The sequence below is a fragment of the Lynx canadensis genome, chromosome E3, assembly GCF_007474595.2.
Source record: "Lynx canadensis isolate LIC74 chromosome E3, mLynCan4.pri.v2, whole genome shotgun sequence".
Taxonomy (NCBI): Eukaryota; Metazoa; Chordata; class Mammalia; order Carnivora; family Felidae; genus Lynx; species Lynx canadensis.
The window spans coordinates 19,602,310-19,620,392 of record NC_044318.1 but is presented as its reverse complement, the minus strand read 5'-3'; the positions used below and the strand labels follow the sequence as shown (position 1 = coordinate 19,620,392).

Below are 18,083 nucleotides of genomic sequence, written 5' to 3'. Positions count from 1 at the left end.
TTAAAAAGTCTCAAAACAATGACCAAAGTTAAACAAGAATTCTAAGTTTCAGAAAAACGCAACATACTGACACTATTTTAGTTCAAAGAATGAGTCTGATGGTTATGAAGAAATGAACAGATTGATTTTTTCAAGTACATAACAAATAAAGCCCAAGAAGAAATTCTTAAAAGTCCACACAGGAAAGGGGATGGGGGTTGAGCTTCTAAATACAATGCTCAAATGCTTCGTTGAAGTTTATGCTGTCCTGACTACAGAGAAATGTGAGGGAACATCTGAAGGGAGTTTCTAAGTTTGCGTGTAATTTGGAAGTCCTGAGATAAAAATGAAGCTTTCCTTTTCTCAACAAACTTAGAGCCATTTTACAAGGCAAATATATTACAAAGGCAACCTCACACACAGTGAATTAACAAGCAATTCTGTAAGAGGCAACTTATTTTCCCATGTACTTCAAATAATTCTCTAAGTTTCTTAGTATCCAAAAAAAAAAATCAACTGAAAACTACGCGTTTACTGTTTTTAAAAAGCACTTAGTAAATTAAAATGTAATTTCACAACAAATTCTAGGAATTACTGCCTTATAATTTCTTAAAATTACACAGCTAAAAGCACACAGTTCACTTGTAATTACAAGAAAAACAAAGTATTCAGGTTTTAAAACAGTTACTACACAGAAGGTATTACACAAAAGATCTCAATGCTGGGATATGGAGTATATAACTTTATAAAAAACTAATGACCGTCTTAGAATGAGTGTTTGCCCCTACAAGGTAAAGCTCCAAGAAATAACTGTTTTACCTCAATTCCAAGAACACATTCCATTTCCGAGGACTGGGAAATTACAGAATTTTTCACTGGCCAAAAGTAGAATTTGCCAGAATTTCAAATCACTACCCTTTTCACATTAGCATAATTCTATCACCATTAAAATTACAAGAAAGCAGGGACTAAGTGTGAATCCTGCTCCTTTCCCGAATTTCTTAAACTCTAGCCTAGTGTTAAGATACTGCAGTGTTCTTACTCCAATAATGGGCATCTACCACACGCCAGGCGCTGTTCAATTCTTACAGCTTTCCTCTGGAGGGAAGTACTCATATCCCTATATTATTTTGAGGAATCTATTTTGAGGCTTTAGGGAACTTACCCAAAGTCACACAACTGGTGTGAAGCAGCAACTGGAGTCAAACCTAAGCCTGATTCCAGTCTGTGCTAATAAATCCTATACTCAACAGCCTCCCCACAAAAGCCCCTTGTTGAGAAGCAAAGGTATTACTGATGCTGTCAAAATATTTAGGACAAATGTCTCAACATATATGTATACATATGTATATATATTTGTGTAGTGAAAGAACAGTCAGAAATAAAAGTGTGCCAATAAAAAACAAAAGGGTATGTATGCAAATACTTATTCACCGATTTGAGCATCATTTTGTCTCTGTAAATATTACAAAGCAAAAAAATTCTTCTTGATAGCGCTTACCACTAACTACAGGTTAACTGGGGGAAGAGATAGGAAATAACAAACCCATCCTCACCGTTTTAAGGATCAAGAAGATATACTTATTAGGGTAAAGTAATGAGTTCAGTTCTAAAATACTTGTTCTTCCTCACAAAATAAAAAAGTATTTTGAGGACTTAAATACATGAGATTTGATAAACACTCACATAACATATGTCTTGCTTGTAGATTTAACACCTCCAATAGGAATTCTTCTAACAATTACAGATGAATTCTTAGGAATTAGAGCATTATCATCAGTATATTCTGTAAAAAAGATAAAGAGTTGAATTTCTATTTGGCGATTTGGGTAAGTCAGTCCTCAAGAAGTAGAAAACTTCAACCAAAGACAAATTTTACGGAAAAGGAATTTAAATTTAAGAGAACATGTTCCTTGCCTCTAGAATACTGATAATGTCAGAACAAATATCCGCATCCATAAGGAGGTTCTCTTCAAAGGACACCAAATACTGCCAGCAGGTTCTTGGCTCTGGTGCCTCTACTTCTATGGAACCCCAAATCTCAGTAAGACTAAGTCATTCTCCACTTTAACCAATAACGCTAAACATCTGATCTATGAGAAAAAATATGTAATTTAAATGAAGACATTCTGTCTCTCCTAGCCCCTCAACAGGAGTATTACAAAAGAAATTATGCCATGTTTTGAATAGAGGAAAAGGGTTTTATAAAAAGAATTAGTAGTGGGATGCAACTTTGCATAAAATGTTGATTCAAGGCCTCTCTAGGAACTGATGCTTGAGACTTAAAGACTGAGAAGCCAGACAGATGTGCAAAAAAGATGGACAGAGTGTTTAAAGACAGAAAGAAAAGCAGGTGAAAAAAATCATTAAAAGGCCAGCATAGCCGGAAGATAATGAAAGGAAAAGAATGACTTGAACTACAGTTAGAAAGTACAGGTCACATATTCATTTATATTTTGTTTCTAAGTACAACAGGAAGTCATTGAAGGATTTTAAACAAAAATGACAATGATTTACACTAATAACAAACAAAAAAGATAACTCTGGTATCTATGTGGAAAATGAACCCATAAGGGAACAAGAGTAGAAACAGGGTGACTAATGAGGAGGCTGCTGCGAAGTCCCGGTAAGAGATGATGGTCTGTGCTGGGTTGTGACAGGTGAAGACATGGAAATCAGAATGTTCTGAGGTAGAACTGATAAGGCAATCAATGGATTTAATTGGGGGGGAGGGGAGAAGATGAAGGAAAAAGAGCAATAAGGCATAAGTAACTGAGTTCCTGGCTTAAGCAACTGGAAGAACAGTGATGTCACTTTCTGAGAAGAAAACAGGGAGGATGAATGGATCTTATTTTCTACTCTTTTAATTCTCTATTACTTGCAATACTTCTGGAAGAATGAAATTAAAAGAGAAACTGGACCAATTAATTTAACTATGGGTAAAAAGATTTCCTGAGGAAGGGATTTGTAAAATTACCAAAAAGAAAAATAACCCACCACAGGGAGACAGATGCAAGAATGTACCCATCTCCCTAAATCACACATTCAGGCATTAGGGTTCATTCTTAAGAATACAGAGTTGACTTGCAGTGAGCCGACTACCTCTGTTCTTCCAGTTATTTCAATTTATCACACATACAAGCATTTTAAGCTTATATATATTTATGGGTGTGTGTGTGTGTACACACACATATAATTAATTTTAATCATAACACTATTAGTTATTTCCTGTTACAAACTAAATTGTTCAAGAAAGGGTTCTTTTCAGTATATTTCAAGTAGCAAACTGTATGTGATGCAATTTCCCAGATTCAGGCATACCATGAGAGGACTATCATCATTGCTTTGATAGTTCATGATAGTCCCAAATTTCCAGCAAGCTCTGAGTAAGAAAAATTGGAAGATGGGGGATGTTCAAAAAGTAAATTCTAGAAACAAAAAACACTTGACAACAAGTTTCTAAACACATAACAAAAGCATTCACTGTAGCTTTCCACCACAACTTATTAATCTGATCGGCACAATACTGTGTCAGACTAAAAGTCAGGTGCCCCTACACCAGATTTGACCTTTTAGGTACCTGAATTACACTGGTGACTTCCTACCCTTAAAATACCTTGCTAAGTAGCCTGTTAGGTTCAAAAGACCTTTTCCAGGTGCCAAAGTAATTTCTGACCCAAAAATATAAAGACCATGGATTTCGGAATGAAAAACAAGATGAATCTGAGAAATGGATAAAGATAATAAGAGTCTTTTAAAAATACTTCATTCTCAGCTTTCAAATCTTTCACACTCAGTTCAGAATGAAGGTTTGTTTCGTTTTGGAGGGGGGAAACTGAAACACAGAAAAACAATGGGAAAGCTATAAAAAATATATAGGAAGGATCATTTAGGATTTGTTTTGAAATATAGTCTAGAGATAAAGGAGCAAGACTCTTAAATCTATATTATGAAATTCTGATCCAAGCATTTTGGTCTCATCAGATTTAAGGGTCCTAAACATGGCCAGATTTCCAAACCTCTAAGGAGTGTTTTACAGAAATGTGATACACTGGGTAATTTAAACATTAATTCAAACAAATTAAAGTGATCCAGTTCAGCATCCTCTCCTGGGCAATCTCCTAACTATGAGGCTATAAACATTAATTCTGTACTCTCTTAATTCACTGGATGGTGCTAAAACCCAACCCATTCTTACTCAACTGCCTGTGACACTGGATGGTATTTCCCATAAAACTCATTAAGTGACTACCCTCCGCACTACTATCAATGATATCTTTTCCACCCCTAATCTGAGGATTGAACAAAATGCACATGCTCTCGCCCCAGAAGCTCCCTCTCTTAACCAATGTAACATCAAAGCTTTCTCCAGTAAGGACAGTTCATATAAATATATAAAAGAAAATAAGCTGCTAGGCAGAACACTTCCCTGGTTTTCAGGGTTTGTAAAAATAATACATCATATAATGTCCTGGCTTAGGAAAAAATATAACAATGCCACAAAACCCTTAGATTTTTGACAAGAATTCCATCAACTCTTACTCCAATCTAACAAAGTTGTATTCAATTATTAGGTGGAGAAGATGGACAAAGTCAAGTTTCATATGATGAAATCATTTAATACTCCAGTAAAAGACAAAACTTGCCTAGCATATGATTAAAATTGTCTTTGTATTCTTTACTTTTATTTATATTCTTTCCTCCTACTTACAAGTATTATTAACATATCAATATATCCTGAAAGTCTCATAAATCCATCTGTTCTGTGAAGTGTGACAATACTTAAAGGACACTTTTGGTGGCCTTAAAAAGTATTTTTAAAGTATTTTCTTGAATACTAGTTTAAAACAGATGTTTCTCAACTGTTCATGATGATCAGCAATTTTTCCTTTCCTTAAGTAGAGGATTCTACACATAATTACAATTACCAAAGTTTCATGTGAAGAATCCCTTAGGACGCTTTAAAAGGGGGAGGGGAGCGGAGAATATTTTTTTAGATGTTACCATGTGAGTAAATAAAGTTCTTCCTTAATAAATATTTTTGAGTCATGCCAGTAGTGCCATTCCTTAACATAACACAATTATACTTATGCCTGGATATAAATGGAAAACAGCTCTTATACATGACAAGATGTGCTCTATTAAAAACAATAGGCTAGAGACGCCTGGCTGGCTCAGTTGGTGGAGCCTGCAGGACTCTGGATCTGGAAGTTGTGAGTTCGAGCCCCATGTTGCGCACAGAGATTAAAAATAAAATCTCAAAAACCCCAAACTCGTATAGGCTAGAAGTGAGGGACCCCCCCAATTTCAACTAAAAGAACACAAGTCACACCTTAAGCCAAAGTTGGTGATTAAAAAAAACTCAGTGATCAATAAAAGACCCTAAACCTAATTAGAACTTCACATTATTTCCTCTCATCCCATTAATAAAACTCAAAAGACTGACTAACTGAAAACTACACATCAGCATTACAGTACCGAGAAAAAGAAGCCAAAACAAATGCAGAGCCATAATCTGAAAAGCCAGTTTATCACATTGTCATATCCAATGTTAAATTCTCAACATTATAAAATGCTTTTAAAAAGGATAAAGAACTTAAAGATTCCAATCAGTGGCTTGTTTGAAACTCATGCGGTAGCAGCCTACTACTTTCTGTACCCTAGTAACAATAAAATCATGTAAAGTCTAGCAATTACTCCTTTAAAAAAGAAAACCCTTTACTTTTAATCCTTACTAAACTGCTGAATTTTAAGATTACCGTGATGAATTAAGAGTTCAACCACTAAATTACTAATTCTGCAATTTACGCACAAAAGTGGTGACATCAGAACATATCAAGTTCCAAAAGCAATTCCAAAAACATTCAAGACAGGCTGGATTAATTCCTCAAAAAATATTTAAGTGAAGGTCCCTTCTCCACGACACAGGCAACTCCAAAATAAAAATAAATTAAGTACACAAAAACAGGAAGAAAAGGAGTACAGAAAACTTGCCACTGAACCCCAAACTGCTGTCAGATTACAAAGTTAGAGAAGTATCTCTACGCTGCTTTAACAAAAAAGAAGCCTGCAATGTGCTCTCCTCCCCTCCTTCCGAGGAAAAAGCAAGTTGGAAAACGCCACAAGGCACAAGCACCCCAAGAACCTGGATGTAACACCCCTCGGCCTCTCCCACCCCAATCTTCATTTTAAATAACATTTGAGAAGGATAATCAGACTTCCACGTTTTTGGATTAGCCAGTTACCGATGCTCCCAAAAACGCAGAAATCAAACAACCCAGTTCAACTCCCAGGCCGACTGCAGCAACCCTCGGGTCTCCATGAAAGTTGTTCCAAAAGTACTAGAACGAACAGTCCCACAGGAGACGTAATGGCGGTTAGTCTCCTGCCAGGCCCTCGCACAACCGGTATCTATCTTCAACCAGCAAATATCTGGAGCCCATGTGGCCCTTACCTTCTTTCGTCTGCGCGTTGGTGATCTGCAGGTCGCAGTCGGCAGCTTTCAACTTCTCTCTCCCCATAATCTGCTTCTTTAAATCGCAGAGGGAGATGTGGAGCCCATCAAAGGTGACGGTATCATAGTTGAGTTTAGAGGAAAATTTATAATGCACACAGGACATGGTGCCAAAGGATTCCTAAGGTTCAGCGAGGAGACGTGGACACTCTCAATATATGTATATTTATAAACTTAAGAGCAAAATATGTACACACAGAAACACTCAAAAGACACCGAAGGACCCTAAGGCCTGAGATTAAATACCCCCCAACCACAAGCAGGGGTTCGTAAAAACAATAATCCAGAACCGCCCCTCCCGACCCCGGTACTCAGAAGCACTTCATACGGGAGGAAGCGGACGAGGACGGGGAAAGGGGAAATCGAGAATCCGCCAACGGGCACAATGTCACCCGGCTGGGTCCCCCTCGCTCATGCTAAGGGCCGGCAGGAGACGGGGGGCAGGCGGTGCAGTCAGTAGCGGTCAGTCCACACGTTAGAGTCCGAATGACCCCGCGGGGTCAGGGGTCCATAGCGCGGCCGCACCTCCCGGTTGTTCTCTCTTTCCGTGGATTGGGGTGACCCAGGCCCCGGGAGAAGGTTGGGGGAGAGGGCCTAGGCCCGGAGTCCACGAGCGGCCTCTCGCCTCCTCCTGGCTTCCGGACGACCGGCGTCAGCTTCCCCAGGCCCAGGCCCCCCCACACACAAACCCCTGTCGCCTTCTCCCCGGAGGCCACGAGCGGCCCGCGGCCTAGGCCAAAAACGCGCGGTCGGCGGAGGAGAGGCCTTCTCGCAGGCCGCCCCCGGCTCCGCCTCCCCCCCGCCGCCGCCGCCGCCGCCGCCTCAGACACAAAGCCGGTACTAGGCCTCAACTAGGCCTCGAAGCACTTCCTCACCACCCCGGGCCCCAGCCAGCGGCCGGGTGGCTTTGGCGGACCCTGGGGACGCCGCCGAGGCTCCCCGACGCTTCCTCTCGCCGTGTGCTCCGCGCTTCTCTCGCCTTTCGCTCCCGTCGCCTTTCGGCCCCGAACCGCAAGAGTAGGCCCGGAAACGGCCGGGCAACGGCAAGGGCTTCGGGGCTCTCTTTTTGTTCTGCCCCCCTGCCGCTCTCGGGCCCTCACCCAGCGCCGGCGACACCTCCAAGCCAGCCACTATGGCGGACGCGGCCTGGCTTCGGGCGAGCGCCCCACTCCGGGGTCTCTTAAGCAGGGATTGCACGGGCGGCGCGCGCGAGGCGGGGCTGGCGTGCGCGGATAGGCGGGCCGGGAGGCGGGGCCCGTGGCGTCACAAAGCGCACCGGCCCGCCCACGTGACCCCGCGCTTTGTGACTCTGGAGCGCGGAACCTGAAACAGCCGGGAGAACGGAAGAAACCATCCGCCCCGAGAGGGAGGGGGGGATGCGTGGAGGGCCGGCTCACCGGGCGGCTCCGGGGACGGGGGGTGGGGGGTGGGGCGCGGATTTCTCCTGCTACCGTGCTGGTTAGTCTCCACCGCAGAGTGGAGTGCCTTGGGGTGACGGGTTAATTCCCTTTCTCCGCAGTCCCCACCAACTCCCCCAAGTCCACCAGTTCAAGTAAACATTATGGTTGCTATGCAATGAACTATGGTTGCTATGCAAGCGCCCCCTAGCCTCCCCTTCCAACAAACCAGCCACCTTACGCTCTTCCTAAGTGGAAATTCTGGAGCAGCCCCCTAACTGGAACTGACCACCACTGGAAAGATTTATTGAACTCTTGCTATGTATTAGGCACGGGGGGGCGGGGGGGGGGGAGTGGGTGGTGGTTAGCGCTGTGTAACTGCCGGCCCCGGAACCCAGTTGTCTTGGTTGGAATCCTAGCTGTGGGACTCTAGATTTAACTCCTCCGTCCCTCAGTTTCCTTGGTTGTAGTGCAGTTTAAATGGTACTCGGTCTACCGGCTTGTTATGAATTAAATGAATGAATATGTTTCCATTGTTTAGGACCACGCCTGGCATATGGTTCATTGTGTCTCACAAGTAGCTCAATAAATGTCATTTTAGCAACATCATAAAAACCCCTAAGTGCTCAGCACTACCATTATCTCCGATTTATAGATGAGGGAACTGAAGCTGGCAATCAAAAACTTTCTGATTTCGCAGAATCGGGGGAATAATGCCTGCTCTGTAGCAAGGTCCGAAATCCCATTCCTAATTGTAAATGAAGGGAGCTGTGCCGAGGACCCCCTCAGTGGATTGGATTATTTTTTTCCTTGGGGGCATGGGGAAGTTATTATTACACCCATAAAATTCATACTGTAACAAAATTGCATTCATAAACTGCAGTAACCACTGCAATTTACAAATGCATTTTTCTTATCCTCTCTGGATTTTTACAGGGTTGGGGTCAGAGAAGTTAAGTCACTGAGAACAACATCACACAGCCATGATGGGACAAAGTTTGCCAGGGATTTCCTAAATACATACACATGGTCCTTACTGAACTTGGTTTATTTATTTATTTTAATGTTTATTTATTTTGAGAGATAGAGACAGTGTAAACAGGGGAGGGGCAGAGAGAAAGGGAGACACAGAATCTGAAGCAGACTCCAGGCTCTCAGCTGTCAGCACAGAGCCCGATGCGGGGGCTCGAACCCACGAAGTGTGAGATCATGACCTGAGCCGAAGTCGGATGCTTAACTGACTGAGCCACCCAGGCGCCCCTATTTATTATTTTTTTACATTTATTTATTTTTGAGAGACAGAGCCAAGCAGGGGAGGGGCAGAGAGAGAAAGACACAGAATCCAAAGCAGGCTCCAGGCCCTGAGCTGTTAGCACAGACCCCCACAAGGGGCTACGAGTCATGATTGGTGAGATCATTACCGGAGCCGGTCAGAAGCTTAACTGACTGAGCCACCCAGGAGCCCATTCCTGAACTTGGTTTAAATCAGTCATCGTCTTGTCAGGAAAATCTTCCTGAGACCACTTTATCCAAATAGGATGGCCACAATTCTCTATCTCTTTACTGTTTTAATTTTTTCCCAAGCATTCATTACTACTTGACATGGTATATATTTATTTTTTGATTTTCTGTTCCCCACCACAGCAGAGAATAGGGATTTTGTCTTTTGGTTATGCGATATACCCAATTCTTAGAACCCCAGCCTTGGGGTGCCCGGTGGCTCAGTCAGTTGAGCATCTGACGCTAGATTTTGGCTCAGGTCATGATCCCAGAGTCGTGAGATTGAGCCTAGAGTTGGGCTTTGAGCAGAGCTTGCTTGGGATTCTCTCTCTCTCCCTCTCTCTCTCTGCCCCTCCCCTGCTCAGGCTCCAAATCTCTCTCTGTCTCTCTTTCTAAAATAAATAAATAGAAAAAGAACCCCAGCCTGGATATAGTGGGCACTCAATACATGTGTTAAATAAATACATTTTTATGTGATCCATAGAAAGATCATGGCAGTAAGATTTTGGCCAGTCAAGGGCAGCCCTGGAGACACAAATACAATTTAATTCAACCACATCATTAGCATCAGTGCTTTTCGCAAATAACAAATTGCTCCCACCTTTATCTTCTTTGGTAACCAAAATTTTCATGCTCTAGGGTCCATTTCAGAATGGCTGCTTTTCTGGAAAAATCTGTTGAATGAAAGGGGGAACATTACATCTGATGAAAGAAAAGGTGCACAGGAAATGATGTATTGTTATCTGTATTCACCACTCTAAAGTGGTAATCTATGTTCTTTCACTGCTCCTTGGCTAACCCTTCACACTTAATTCAATGCTAATTTAAATCGGCCTGATAGAACTCAAAGGGAACCACATCCTTAGGGTAGAGTGTATTAGCATCCTGCTAGAAGATGAGTATGTGTCCTTGGAAAAACCATAGTCCGTGTTATGATTTGTTCCAATGGTTCTCTTCAGCCAACAGCCCTTCACAAAGATTTTGGAGCCCTCATTCTGTATCACATCAAACAGGTCAAAATTCACCCACAGCCACATTAAATGGCGCTTGTGATGGGATTTCACTCAGTTGGTGGCCTAATTGACAAAATGTTACATTTGGTTCATTTCATTAAATCCCTCAACGAATCACAACTTTGTAAATTTCCATTGGTAATATGGAGCTGATTTCCCTGCCACTTCTTAACCCCCCCCCCCGCCCCACAATATTCTTATAAGCCCTGGAAAAGCCTTTTGTACTGTACCTACCTTTCCAAGCTTCTTGTATGTAGCAACTCCGGACCTCCCACCTCCTAGGATTTTAAACTTTTGTCATCCCCAAACCCACCGTACTGTCGCATCTCCACCGAACATATACACTTAGTAGATCTCCTACCTTATTTTAGTATGCCAAAATTTCAGTTTCAGTGAACAGAACTGGGAGACCCAAGAAACTCTGGCAGTCACCTGCAGGACACTTGTGCTACGATCCAGGCTCTGGAAGTTAGAATGGGATCTGTCCTGCCCAGGCTGCTGTATATGTTTATAATCTAATCCCACTGAGTGCCCCAACAGTGGTCATGTTACCAGATTCTGAGTCTGGCCTCCAGGTTGTCAGCCCAAATTCACAAAAGATAGATCCTTTATATCACCAATGCATCTTCCCCAGATGGTTGATTACCTTTATCTTTTCTTTAATATTGAAGCCTACAAAAAGCTTTGCATTTGAGAGAGAGAGAGGAAGAGAGAGAGAGGGAATCTTTTTTTTAATGTTTATTTTTGAGAGAGAGAGAGAGAGAGAGAGAGAGAGCAACCAGGGGAGGGGCAGAGAGAGAAAGAGAGAGACACAGAATCTGAAGCAGGCTCCAGGCTCTGAGCTGTCAACACAGAGCACAATGTAGGGCTTAAACCCGCAAAGTGTGAGATCATGACCTGAGCCGGAGTCAGACGTTTAACCGAGTGAGCCACCCAGGCGCCCCTGGACATGATGGTTTTAAATTAAACTCCGTAATCTCCTTGAATTATTTGTGTATAGGGTATAACATAAAGCAAAGACCATTTTATCCCTTTTAAAATTGTGAAATATATTGTTGTTAAAGGGAGAAAAGCACAAAACATGTATTATGGTTTGATGCAAATTATACATGTGTTTTATAAAGGGAGTTTTTATCTTTTGTTTTTTATAATTTTTAAAAAATGTTTATTTATTTTGAGAGAGAGATTCACAGACAGAGAGCAAGCAGGCCATGGGCAGCCAGCAAGTGGGAGACACAGAATCCGAAGCAGGCCCCAGGCTCTGAGCTGTCAGCACAGAGCCCAATGCAGGGCTGGAACCCACTAACTGAGAGACCATGACCTGAGCCGAAGTCAGAGGCTTAACCCACTGGGTCACCCAGGCGCCCCTATCTTTTGTTTTTTTAACTATTTACATTTTATGGCATTTCCTAACAGATGGAATGATTGTAGTCTTTGTAAGATTTTTGCAACAGTTTACTTGAAATTTTTCATTTTGTCTTCTTGGCAACATTTTAAAGCACACTTAATTTGCTTAGTTTATTGATTGACCTAAAGTTAAAGGTTATTGATTGACCATAGGAACTTATTTTTTCTGAACAATTTATAGTATCCCCATTAGTCGATCATTTATTCATTCAACACTCATTCAACTGGAAAAATTATAAAAGTTGACAATACCATATGTGGGAGATGGAGATCAGTGGGATCCCCTATGATCACCGGGGGGTATACTTCGGAGCAGTAATTTTGGGAAGTGATTTGGCATTCTCTTGCAAATTTTAGCATTACTATACATTACTATACCCTATGAATCAGCAATTGCACTCCTGGGTACATACCCAAGGCAAAATTTGACTCATGTACTTACATGAGAATTTCATGGAAGCTCTCCCTCTCTTTTTTTTTAAATGTTTATTTATTTTTGAGAGAGACAGAGACAGAATGCTCCAAGCTGTCAGCACAGAGCCTGACGCGGGGCCTGAACTCACAAGCTGTGAGATCATGACCTGAGCCAAAGTCGGACGCTCAACCGACTGAGCCACCCAGGCGCCCCGGAAGCTCTCTTTTTAATAGCAAAAATCTGAAACAACCTGAATGCCCATGAGAGGACAATGGATAACTACATTATAGTCTGTCCAGATAATGGAATGTTCTATACTAGTGAAAATAAATAAAATACCAGTATATGTAACGACACGGCAATGGACTCTTTTCAGCTATTCTTGAGTCAAAAAAGCAAGTCTCAGAAGACGGCATAAAATACCCTTTCTATGAATTTCAAAATACCCTTTCTATGAATTTGCTTTTAAGCAAACAATACATTATTTAGCCAGGCATGCAAATGTAACACATCTGAAAACTAGCAACCAGGACATGTGACATTCGGGACAGTGATCACATCTGAGATGGGAAAATGATACGGGTAAGGAGCCCAGAGGAGATATGAATTATCAGCAATAAGCTAGTTCTTGGGTGAGTTCAGAGGTAATCGTTACTGCACTGAAAATAAACAAAGAATAGTTAAACTAAAAGGGCATAATAATAATAATAACAGGTCATGAGATTAGGACCATGATTAATGCATTGATGTGCCCCTGAGATTTTATCTCTCCTTTCTTCCCATCACCAGCAAAGAATCTCACAGAAAAAATGAAGTCTCTTTCATAGAAACAAAAAATAGGTTAGCTCCTTAAACTCTTTTGCAGCACTGAATGCCATAGCTGTAAATAAAACTCGTGTTTAGCTTATCCATTTATAATTTGGTCCTCGTTTTCTTGCGTTCAGAAACAATCAGAGAGGGGACTTGGCCGTCAAACTCGTGGAGACCTGAGGACCCGGGACCAGAACATGCCACCAGTGACCTCAAAGCCCCTGCCTGCAGGGAGTTTACAATAAATAAAGGATTTTTAGAGGCTCCAAAACTTGCTGTGTGACCTTGGGAAAGTAACTTAACTTCTCTGGCCCTTGGTTTCCTCCAGGGCCCGTTTCATGGGTCCTATGTGATTGCGCCTGGTGCAATGCTCTGCTCTCATCTTCTTGATATTCCTCATAATTTCCATTTGTCGTCTTCATTTTGCTCCGAGTCCCTCAAGCTCTGTAGCTGATCTTGGTTTCTTGACTTGTGAAACAGCGTTAAAATAGTACCTTTCTAGAAACAGAAACCAGGGGTTATAGGACGGGGAAGTGAGGGGATGATGTTCAATGGTTATAAAGTTTCATTTTTGCAAAAACAAAAAGGAACACAAAAAATTCTAGAGATCTATCGCATAACCGCGTGAATATGCTTAACACCGCTGAACTGTACACTTAAAAATGGTTAAGATGGTAAATTTTATGTTATGTGTTAAAAAAAAAAGACAAAAAAAAAATAGCACCTTCCTTATGAGGTTGTTAAGACAATTCCATGACAGAGCCTGGCACAGAAGCGCCGTGGACGTGTTGTTGGGATAATAAATGCAAGTGGCAAATGCTAGAGAGGTTTCTTTGAAGTTGAAACGCTTCCAACTGGGATAAACATAAAAACAAAACAGCTAGCATTTGCCACTCGCGTTTCCTATTCACCACCCTGTGCCAAGTACTTTTAATACAGACTTCCTTAAATCTTCTCAAGAACCCTGTGAATGGGTCCCAGTTGGTATCTCTATTTTATAAATGCAGCAGTGAGGTTCAGAGAGGTGAGGTCATGTGCTTGAGGTCACACAGGAGCCGTGATTTAAAAAGGGGTGTGCCTGCATGGGAAGGGCATTCTCTAAACCACTGACTCTGTTTTATTGCCAAGGCATCCTAGAGAGGGGCCCATGGAAGGGTGCCCTGTCTTCAGGTACGAGGAGCAAAGCCGGTGGACTGCTGTTGGCCCCCATCTGTCTGTCTTCCACTTATCCTCTTTGGTCGTGCGCTTTTATCTTGTCTCTGCTCCTAGATGAAGTTCCCAGACCTCCTCATCTGCCTCATCTGTGTCTTTTGTAAGGCACCTGGCAGGTGCTGGGTAATTATTTGGGAAGCCCCAAAAGGACTCTTGATAAGTGGTTCTGCGTGGCTTCTCCGGCAGTAACAAGCTTGGCAGATTAAAGCAGGGCAGTGGCCTCGAAAGTCCCCTCAGACTCCTGAACCTCCCTTGAGGAAGTGCAAATGGGGACGCTTGTCAGGCTTTGTGCGTGCCCCTCCCCGACCCTGCTTTCGGGACGCCCGATCTGATGGGCCTGGCACTGTGCTACGTGCTTCACGTGTCCTACCCCATTTCACCTTCCGTGCCCCTGTGAGGTAGGTCTGATTCTTTTCCTGACTTCACGCAGGAAGACAACAGGCCCCTCAGAGAGGAGCCCAAGGTCACACACTGTAGAGGTGAGGCCGGGGTCACAGCTAGGAGTGACAGAGCCAGGATTCAAATCCAGTTGGTGAGCTTACTCTCCCAGCCAGGTGTTCCTGGTGGCATGTGTTACACCTGTGCCTGTCTCAGGGACACAATGTGCCTTCAGTTTGCTGGCTTTGCTGCCGGAGGACACTGGTCTGGAGGACGGGGATGGGGGCGTGAGGGTGGGGAGAGAGAAAGCGCTGATGGCAGAGGCTCTCATTCATCTCATAGATACTTACGGAGTGTTCTAGGCGTGGTTCCTGGCTGGCTTCTAGCACTCAGGACACAGCAGGGACGGTGACAGGCAGAGCATTCGCTCTCCTAGTGTTAGAGAGATAAAGTAAACACCTAGAGGAGCAAAGGGGAGACAGTTATGGAAAGCCGTAAGTATCATGAAGAAAATAAGACAGGGTTAGCCAGATGGAGAGTGAGGGGGCAGGGAGAAGAAGGGAGACTTTACACCAGACGGATGGCCTCTGTGAGGAGGTGACCTTGAAGCTGGCATTTGAATGACAAGAAAGAACTAGCCATGTGAGGTGCCAGGGGAAGAAGTCTCTAGGTAGGATGAATGGCAAGTGTAAGAGTCTTGAGGTGAGATTCATGACAGTCAAAAGGCTGGTGCGGCTCAAGCGTGGTTCGTGATGGGGAGTGACTGGGCTCAGGTCAGAGAGATAAGCAGGGGCCATGTTGGACCATAAAAGCTCTTTAAACAAATAATTTTTTAAAGTGTTTATTTATTTATATTGAGACAGAGAGACAGAGAGAGAGAGAGAGAGAGCGCCAGAGAAAGAAAACGAGTGGGGGTGGGGCAGAGAGGGGGAGAGAAAGAATCCCAAGCAGGCTCCGGGGCTCAAACCCATAAACTGTGAGATCATGACCTGAACCGAAATCAAGAGTCAGAAGCTTCACCTACTGAGCCACCCAGGTGCCCAGCGCCCCCCCTCCCCCGCCTCCACCCCCACCCATACTAACAAATTTTGATTTGAGAGAGGAATGTCCTAAAGGGGTATGAGAACTCAGGGCCAGCCTATTTTAACATTCAGGGCCATCTGACTATGGCTGGTTCCATGGGTTCCTACCATCCAAGTTACAGCTGAACTCTGCCTTCTGAAACATCCTGGGAGTTTCCAGGAAACTGAAGGAGCTCGGGATAACACGGTGTTGTCAGGTGTAGTTTACTTAAAAGACCGAGACGTTGGGTGACACATCCACCGTGGCTCATAGTATCTCTCGCACTGGTCACATGACCGGGTATAGCTTCAGACAGGTGGAGAAGGATGATCCCAGGACGGCTGTTTCTCCCTGAGGCAACTAGAACCTGTTCCTCCTGACATGCGGGTTGGTGACATAGATGTGTCAGGAATGGGTCAGAGGCAACCCTAATAGTCCAGTCCTAGAACTTGGTGAAGAGCCAGTGAGTCAGGAGAAGGAAGCCAGAGTGAGGAATGCCTGTGTTCCAGCACCGACCGTGCCGAGGCACGGAGGTTGACTGCAAACGCGGAGGCTGGGGAGTCTGACTCAGCAGGTATTTGCAGGACTGGCACGTGAGTCTGACGCACGCAGGATTAAGACCCCCTTCCAGGTGCACGTGGCTGAGCTCCCGGATGCAGACGCCACAGCCTCTGGCCGAAGCCGGGCTCCGCCACTGCCTGCAGGAGGGCACGGAGCGAGTCGCGTAAGCTCACCGCGCCCCAGTCTCCTCACCGTCAAATGGAGCTGATGATAATAATACCTCATTCATAGGCCGTTGCAAGGAATAAAGCCCCTGAGGGCGGTCCCTGCACGGACTAAGTACCGCAAAAACATCGGCCACGGTTGCCCATTTCATTGTCCTTCGGGACTGCCTTGTGAGGAAAGTCTCATGATTATTCAGATTTACAAATGAGAACTGAGGTTAAGTGACGTTTCCAAGGTCATAGTGAAAGTGTTTTATTTCAAAACAAACAGGAAAACAAACAAACAAACAAAGCCAAAACAGAGGCCATTCCCAAATGCTCAAATGATCTGGGGTCCGATGGGCCCGTATCACCTACTGCTCTGCAGACAGGAGGCAGAATGACACCTTTCTTGCAGGGGTGTCTGGAAGGTGAAATGTGGCAGTTAAAGAGTGAGGCAAAATTCCACTCCCAGTCATGGCTGAGGATGTCCTCCCAGACGGATCCTGTGCAGACGATAACTATCAACTGGACAAAACGCAAACCCCACCCCCCATACAAACTCAAACTGTCTGAAGACACAGGGGAACAACCCAACACAGGGAGGTGCCAGAGGGATGTCGTCACTTGGAAGAAAGGGACACGTCGTCCAGGGTGAGTGTCCCGTTTTCAAAGGTGTGGCAAATCTGTGCCGAGAGACGGTGGCCCAAACTCTGCCAGAACACCTGATTTTACCTGCAGGAAGAGCCAGAGGACAGGGGGGGGTGTGCAAACACTGCCCCGGGGTGTTGAGTCGGGAGTCCTGGAAGAGGAACACGGAGAGGAGGGGAGCCTCTCTCATTCTCTGTATGAGCTCTGCTCGCATCTCGAGCAGAACGCTTGTATTCGGGGCTAAAGCTAAGCAGAGTGAGCCGATGTTCCAGTTGTCCCTCACCCCTGGGGAGGCAGTCTGCAATTCGAGGTTAGCCAAACTGCCCGCCTGCTTTAAAAAAGAAGAAGAAAAGGGCGCGGCTGGGTGGCTCAGTCAGTTGGGCGTGCAACTCTTGGTTTTGGCTCAGGTTATGATCTCACGGTTGGTGGGTTCAAGTTCAGGTTCTGTGCTGGCAGCACGAGCCCGCTTGGGATTCTGTCTCCCTCTCTCTCTGCCCCTCCCCTGCTCACCATCTCTCTCTCAAAAATAAATAAATAAATATTTTTTTTTAATTTTTTTTTCAACGTTTATTTATTTTTGGGACAGAGAGAGACAGAGCATGAACGGGGGAGGGGCAGAGAGAGAGGGAGACACAGAATCGGAAACAAGCTCCAGGCTCTGAGCCATCAGCCCAGAGCCTGACGCGGGGCTCGAACTCCCGGACCGCGAGATCGCGACCTGGCTGAAGTCGGACGCTCAACCGACTGCGCCACCCAGGCGCCCCAAAAATAAATAAATATTTTTAAAAAATTAAAGAAGGGGCGCCTGGGTGGCTCACTTGGTTGAGCGGCCGACTTCGGCTCGGGTCATGATCTCAAGGTCCGTGAGTTCGAGCTTCGCGTTGGGCTCTGTGCTGACAGCTCAGAGCCTGGAGCCTGTTTCAGATTCTGTGTCTCCCTCTCTCTGACCCTCCCCTGTTCATGCTCTGTCTCTCCCTGTCTCAAAAATAAATAAAACGTTAAAAAAAAAAAGAAAAAAAATTAAAGAAAAAAAAAAAGAAA

General features: G+C 44.1%; 1 protein-coding gene across 2 annotated transcripts in view; it reads right to left on the bottom strand.

Moving 5' to 3' along the window:
• Positions 1-7,668, bottom strand: part of RBBP6 (RB binding protein 6, ubiquitin ligase) — a 32,020-nt gene extending 24,352 nt beyond the window's left edge. For both annotated transcript variants that reach the window (XM_030300035.1, XM_030300036.1), the window contains exons 1-2: positions 6,434-7,668; positions 1,666-1,765 (exon numbers count right to left, since the gene is read on the bottom strand). In XM_030300035.1, coding sequence (XP_030155895.1) covers positions 1,666-1,765; positions 6,434-6,599 — 266 coding nt within the window. In that variant the 5' untranslated portion in view covers positions 6,600-7,668. The remainder of the gene's footprint in view (positions 1-1,665; positions 1,766-6,433) is intronic.
• Between the last annotated feature and the right edge of the window lie 10,415 nt (positions 7,669-18,083).